This window comes from Argiope bruennichi, chromosome X2 (genome assembly GCF_947563725.1).
Source record: "Argiope bruennichi chromosome X2, qqArgBrue1.1, whole genome shotgun sequence".
Classification (NCBI taxonomy): Eukaryota; Metazoa; Arthropoda; class Arachnida; order Araneae; family Araneidae; genus Argiope; species Argiope bruennichi.
The window spans coordinates 79,745,740-79,752,772 of record NC_079163.1 but is presented as its reverse complement, the minus strand read 5'-3'; the positions used below and the strand labels follow the sequence as shown (position 1 = coordinate 79,752,772).

Here is a 7,033-nt window from a genome sequence, read left to right as displayed (position 1 = left end):
TGTTCCTACATAATAAAAGATTTCTGACGGATTTTAAGTGTTTACTGAAATGAAATAATGCAGTTTTTTTTTTCTTAAGTTGTGTCTCCGAATGGTTTGTTTTTAATGAATTTTTATGTCCGTAATTACTGACAATGTGTGCTTTTGTTAAATTCTTATTAATAAATAAATAAGAATTATTTAGAGCGTTTTCTTTATTTGAACAATTCGCTAACAGTTTACTAATAACAAAGGTGCGTGTGTTGATGCTGTACAAGATAGACCTCACGAACATAAAGAAACATCTAGTTTAGATGATTTCGATGAAGGAGTAAAGGATTTTGCAATTATTTTAATTAATACCTCCATTTTCACCTAGATATATTATAATTAAATTTTATTGATGTGTCTAGTTGAATTTAGGTCATTCTTTAATAGATTCTTTATTTTCTTACTTTATTTTTTGAAACTATGCGCGGCGCATTTGGAGGCTTTTTATTCATAGAAGTGTTTGCGGATATAAAACATAAAAAAAAGAATAATTAAAAAAAGACGATTTTAGAGCAGAAATAACTAATAACCCCGATCATGATCTGCCTTCATCCTCTCTTTAAATAAAATGAACAAAAAAAAAAGATCGTTTAAAATCTATCAGCGTTGGAATGCCAAGGTAGTACTGACGGTTCACGCGTCACCCACTGGGCCAACCTCGCGACGGTTTTCCTCCAATTACTGAACGTACGAACTTGATCGCGTTTTTACGCTAATTTGACATTTCTCAACACTTCTTACAAGAAGACCAAAGTGCGGCTTTGAGGGTACTCTTGAAAGTGAGCCATTCCTCTTCTCTCTTTTAAAGAGAATCCATGCGACGTTTATTTCTCCTTCACCAGATGGCTCTGTCGGGCGGCCTTTTTTCCTCCCCCCTGCTAACTTCCTCCCCTTTGGATAAGCATCGGTGCTTGTTATAGCGGGCGACGCCGTCACGAGCAACGTTTCCATCCGAAGTTTTGGATTGAGCGAACTGATGTGTGCCGGATATACCACTCTATCTCTAATGCTCGTATTGTGCACCGTGTGGAAGATGACTTGAGAGGCGCACGGGGTGACGGTATTTTCACTGAGGGGCACCTTTCAAACTTCTCATATACTTATAAAGAAAAAAAAAATAATAATTGTTTCTTAAAAAGTAAAAAGAAATAATAATAAGAAGAAAAACAGTTATCACCGATAAATTTTATTAGTACTTCTCAAAATATACTCATAAATAATTTTTCATGATTTTTGGTGTGAAGCGTAGTGTGAGACGCGAACTGTTCTAACCCCTATTTAACTTAAATGGCGGTGGTTCGATTTCCTGCAGTGGTGGACAGTTTTCTGCCTTGGTGCGTACACGTGCTCTGCATTACTGCAATCATCTCACAAATAGGTAAGTACAACGAGTGTACATTTTTTTCCCACCAAAAATATTAGTTCAGATCCTGGTTGCCCTCCTACAACTAACCAGAAAAAAAAATAGGTTGCATTTAATACAGTGAACTTTAAAATAATCCGAAAGTACTTCTTTTAGATGGTGACAATTCATTCATTAACACAAAACCCAAATTACAGTTAATAATAGCAAAGTTCTTGAACGCGCGGCGGCCCGCCGTCAGAGAGCCGGCGGTATGTCGGCGGGAAAAAGTGTCCTGCTTTTACCGGTTTGCTTGGATACGGAATTGCTCCCAATTATCTCATCCTTTATTTCTATATTGAAGTGTCAGCTTTAATAGAATATTGTTAAACACTCACATCAATCGGGCAGCATACATGAGCACCTAACTCTATCTTATTTTATTCCATCATTAAAAAATAATAAACGGTATTCAGTTGCGATTTTTCATCAGTGAACACGAGTGAAAATAAATCTTCAGACAGTGTTTTAATTATGAATTATTCTCTAATTTTAAACGAATAGTTTTTCGTTGTAAACTACCGGTTGAATGTCCGATTCAAAAACTGTGATGTTTTTTTTGTTTGTTTTTTTTATTCTCGAAAACGCCGGTACAGCACGTTTCACTTGAAACCCAGATTATTTTTTTCTGATGACGAACTTATGTACGTGTGCATTGTAATATATTTCTCCATCGTTATTTTCCATTTCAGCGAAAAATTATGTTTATATAAAACCATTGAATATTCTATTTTTGCTTAAAATCCAAAATTGGAAATTAAAGAATAAATTATTTTTTATTTCGATATTTTAACAAGCGTTTTGCTATTAATCGCAAAATAAGTTTAATTTTCCATTATTTAAATTAATTTTTAACTATTTATTGTAAAATAATGATCTGAAGTTCTAAGTATGCATTTTTAAAAATCGCCTTTCTGTTTTAGGAACTTTTAATATACTCATCTGTATATTTTCTGGCTGGTTATTTTGGGATGGAATTCAAAATTTCAGCTTTGTATAGTTACTCAATAAAAGCTAAAATATATATTGTTCATTATTCATATTTTATTATTCTTTTGTAATGTTTACATGTTGAATGTGCTGAATTTTTCATTTGAACATAATGTAGTTTTATTTGTATGATGCCTGTTTTTTATGATATACGTAATTTTGTAAAATCTAACTTTTCTGTCCCAATCCCTAGCGTTCAAGTTTAATTAACCATTAATTTATTTATTTTTTCTGAGCTATAAAGTAATTTTAACCATCAATTTATTTTATTCTGCACTATTTTAAGATAATTTAATTTATTTACATTTTATTTTATTTATTTATTAAAATATTTTTATTTATTTTAAATATTTTTTTTTAAAAAATGTATTTATTAATATTATCTATTATAAAATACTTATAGATTTCTATGTATTGAATTGTAGCATATTCAAATATCAAATAAAAATTATTTAGAACCTCAAAATTCCGTAATATTTAAGAAAAAAAGATTTTTTGTCTCCAGCCAAGAAATTGAAATTCCAAATTTAACTTACATAGAAAATTAAACTGAAGTGATGATGAAAAAAATTATGAAATATAATTATATTTTGCGAATTTCATTATAAAAAATAGTAGATCGATTTATAATCAAATTTTATTATTTTCCTATTGTTTTTATATACATCGAAATTTCATTTTGTAAAATATAATATAGATATATTTTGCGAGTTTTTCTATTGTATGATTTCTATTTTCTTTTAGTTGAAATATATGTATTCAATTCAATAAATTAAATATTTAAAATCTCAATAAGAATGAAAAATTGCGGGAGCGCCAGTAGTTTGAAATGGGCAGAGCTTTCAAATCGGATCATTAATATTCCACCAAATTATCTGATTAGAAATCTTCAGTGGCAATAAATTGTGTAAGGATATCAAATAAATTTATTCTCGAAAAATTTCAAGGCTCTATTTTAAAAATGCCTGATAAAAGATTATTATTTAAAATTTAATACATAAATAATGCAATTATCAATTCTTTTAAACATAGAAGATGACAGATACCCGATAAGTAGTATGAAACTACGGGAATATTTCTGTGATAAATTTTAATTTTCTGAAACTTAGTTACATAAATATGTAAGTTCATCGATTTCTTTCTGTTTTTATCAAATGGCATTCATTGAATGTAGTTCAAAATGTTCTTGAATTATATATAACTTATTTAGTAAACGTAGGTTGTAATGTTTTTATATAGTTTACTTTTAAAATTTGTATAAAACATTTCTTTCACTATTTTAAGAAGAACTTATACTCAGATATGTACTTAAAGAAATGAGTCCTTAGAAGAAATTGAAAGAACTTTCTATTTTAATTCCTTTCCTGTGAATGCAATGAAGTATGTAGAAATCTGCCCCCTCTTGTTGATTCAAACACCTTGTGTAGTATTTTTGACTAACTTTTCCTCTTTTTCCCACACTTCATTGAAAATTGGATCGGAAACCTAAATCTAGCGCATACTTTTCAAGTTTGACTATCGCATCATGCGTACAAGTAACAGTGGGTGGGAAAATCCCAGCTTGTCCCAAAAACATTAATTATGTAAAAGATGGACCTTTATCCCCCCCTCCCCCTCCTTTTCACTTTGAGCAATAAAAGTATTTTTGAAGATATTCCGTAAATTCTAATTATCTTTCCAATAAAACTTTCTCCTCATTAAAATTAATTTAATAAATTTCCTAATGTTTTATTTTGTTTTTCTCATGCTGCCGCCCTCTTTTCTTTTTTAACCATTAATTAGCTGGACTGAGTGTAATGTTATGCCGTATTTTGCGCCCTTTAAGATACTTTCACTGCAAGACTAAGCGGAAAATGATTAATAAACAGCTCACGATTTGTGTTAAAATTTTCACTATGCCGCTTTCCCTCACCAAAAGTGACTTTATGCATTATTTTGAATAATTATATTAGGATAATTTTTTTCCCCTTGACAAACGACTTTTACTTTGTTATGGACTTCGGCCAAATTTAGGAATGATTCTTCTCCATTATTAATATTCCGCACAAGAATCCTAAAGAATAATTTATATAGCCGGCTCACGTCTGTACGACTAGATTTAAAAAAATAAAATAATAATAAATAAATAAATAATGCTAAAAATCTCTGCTGTTGACATTCATATTACTTCACAATCAACCTTGTTGATTTGGCCTATGGAACTGATTTTATATGTGCCAAAGCCTATATACAATTTCATTCGATCATTTATAGGGAATAGGGGAACTTTTTTTTTTTTTTTTTTTTTGAGAGAGGGTGCACAGGTGTGTTCGAGGCATTTGTTGGCCCACACCATAGGGGAGAAATAATCTCTGTGGCCACACCCCTGAAGGCTAACGACTTCTCAGGGGATTTCGGCCACGGCAGATTTTCAGTGCCTTCTGACCGTTTAGATAAAATACCACTAACACATCCATGCCTCACCTTCAAAGCCGGTCTCGTCAAAGCTGTTGACCCGGTCACCTTTTCATAGACGTGTTACGCCTGTATGCAGAATGCGTTAAGAGTTTTGGAATAATATGATTTTATTATCGAGATATTATTATTATTATTTTGCTTGCAAATATCTAAGATTTTTTTCAAACATTGCTTTAAAATTATTTCATTAAAAAACATTTTTTTTTATGAATTAAAAGTTTTATTATGTAAGTTTGATATTAAAAATAGTAATTTTTCTCTTGTTAATTACGTTCAACTGCCCTTTAAAAGGATAAACTCATTCATTTTCGTTCATTATTAATTAATAGCATTCATTAACATATTCATTATGTCATGTTATAGAAGTTGAGCTGGGATATAGCTTTATTTTTTTACATCAATTTTTTTACATTGCTTGGAATCCCTGCTGTCGAAACGGCGTACTGTAGGAGTGTTAATTATATCTAAAGATTAAAAAAAAAAAAAAAAAAAAAAAACTTGGATACCATTCACACCGAATTTCTCTATGCATAAATGAACCTTTATTAAAATACATGACTTCTTGATATATTTTTTTGCTATTTCATACTTAGTGCTATGGAATTTACGACTAAACTTGCGACGGATTTTTAAAAAATATGGCCAAATTGCTATCCAAATTATTATATATGACTGCATATTAACGTTTATTTATTAATTATTGTAATCATTAATTATTAAAATTATATATAGTTAAATGTTCGACTAAAAATCAGCACAGACAATATTTCTTTAAAATTTTGACTGTAAAGAACCTCTCTTTCTTACACATATTTACACAACATCAAAGGTTGTTATAAATATTTATTTACTGATAGTTAATTCATATGTAGTAACATGAGCTCCAATTTCATCATAAAATGGGTATTAAAAAAGTAGCATAGAGGCTAGACGGAGTACATATTTTCTTCATTTTCTGCAAGGTTGTATCGTTAACTGTGATTTTGCGTGTTTGTAAGTTGTTGCTCCCCATGTAGCTACGTTACACATTTCGAAATGAAACTATCCATTAGGGCGTCATGTTGAGTTGACTGAACCGTTTGCAATCGCTACTATCTGAATTAGACGTACTATTGATCGCCTGCACAGCTTGCAATTAATATAGTATTTCTCATTAAGAAAGCCATGACGCAAATCAGCTACTGTGGAGTATGTGTCTTTTAGAAACCATATTAATAAAAGAAGTATAAAAAGGCTTGCCAAACTAAAGGAATTTCAGAAATACTTTTTGGCTTTTTATCTCTCATTAATAATAATATAAGGATAAACACTTAATTCTGTATAACTTTAAAACTGGTCTATATTTATATACATGTGCCTATTTAAATTATCAGACAAGAACTGTATTTCTTAAAGTGAGAATATTTTGCAGGTAATTTTTAGTCGCATTATTAAATATAAGTGGATATTTGGGTTTGTCCTTTTATTTATTGTGACCAACTTAAGTTGTTTGTATTATGTAACGATATTTTTTTTATTTATACGATCTTGATTGTTTTCTGTATGTTTATTTCTTTTTTATAAATATACATTTTTTCTTTAATTTTCACAAACATTTAGATAGTTTGTATTCGATTCATCAATTATATATATATATATATATATATATAATATATATATATATATATATATATATATATATATATATATATATATATATATATATATATATATATTTGTTTTAATACATTGACTGCTTCTTGGCTTGCCTGCAATTAACATCTGCTATGAAATTAGTTCACACCTACTATCTATTCTATCTGACTATGCTACTACTATCTATTCTACTACTGATCTATGACCCATTCTATTTTAGATAGCAAAGAATTGGTTTTCTAATTTAATGGACGATCTGAAATCACATTTATAAACCATGTCATCGAACATATTAAAGATTGAATTAAAATGTTACGGCATAAATATCATCATCATTATTTATTTTCCTGTAAATTATCGGAAGAACATAGTAGGTCATTTTGTTGATGTGAACTGTTATGCAATGCTTTGAAACTTTTCAGGCGTTAACTATGTCAAATATAGTAGTGTAGTTAAGTGGGAAAAAATGACTAGTGCAAGGAATGAAATATTTCGTACGAGTAATTCTTTCTGCCGGTT

At 29.6% G+C, this 7,033-nt stretch overlaps 1 protein-coding gene across 4 annotated transcripts in view; it reads left to right on the top strand.

Moving 5' to 3' along the window:
• Window positions 1-956: 956 nt before the first annotated feature.
• Window positions 957-7,033, top strand: part of LOC129961037 (tyrosine-protein phosphatase 69D-like) — a 409,760-nt gene continuing 403,683 nt past the window's right edge. For all 4 annotated transcript variants that reach the window (XM_056074833.1, XM_056074832.1, XM_056074830.1 and 1 more), the window contains exon 1: window positions 957-1,408. In XM_056074833.1, the coding sequence (XP_055930808.1) occupies window positions 1,318-1,408 (91 nt within the window). In that variant the 5' untranslated portion in view covers window positions 957-1,317. The remainder of the gene's footprint in view (window positions 1,409-7,033) is intronic.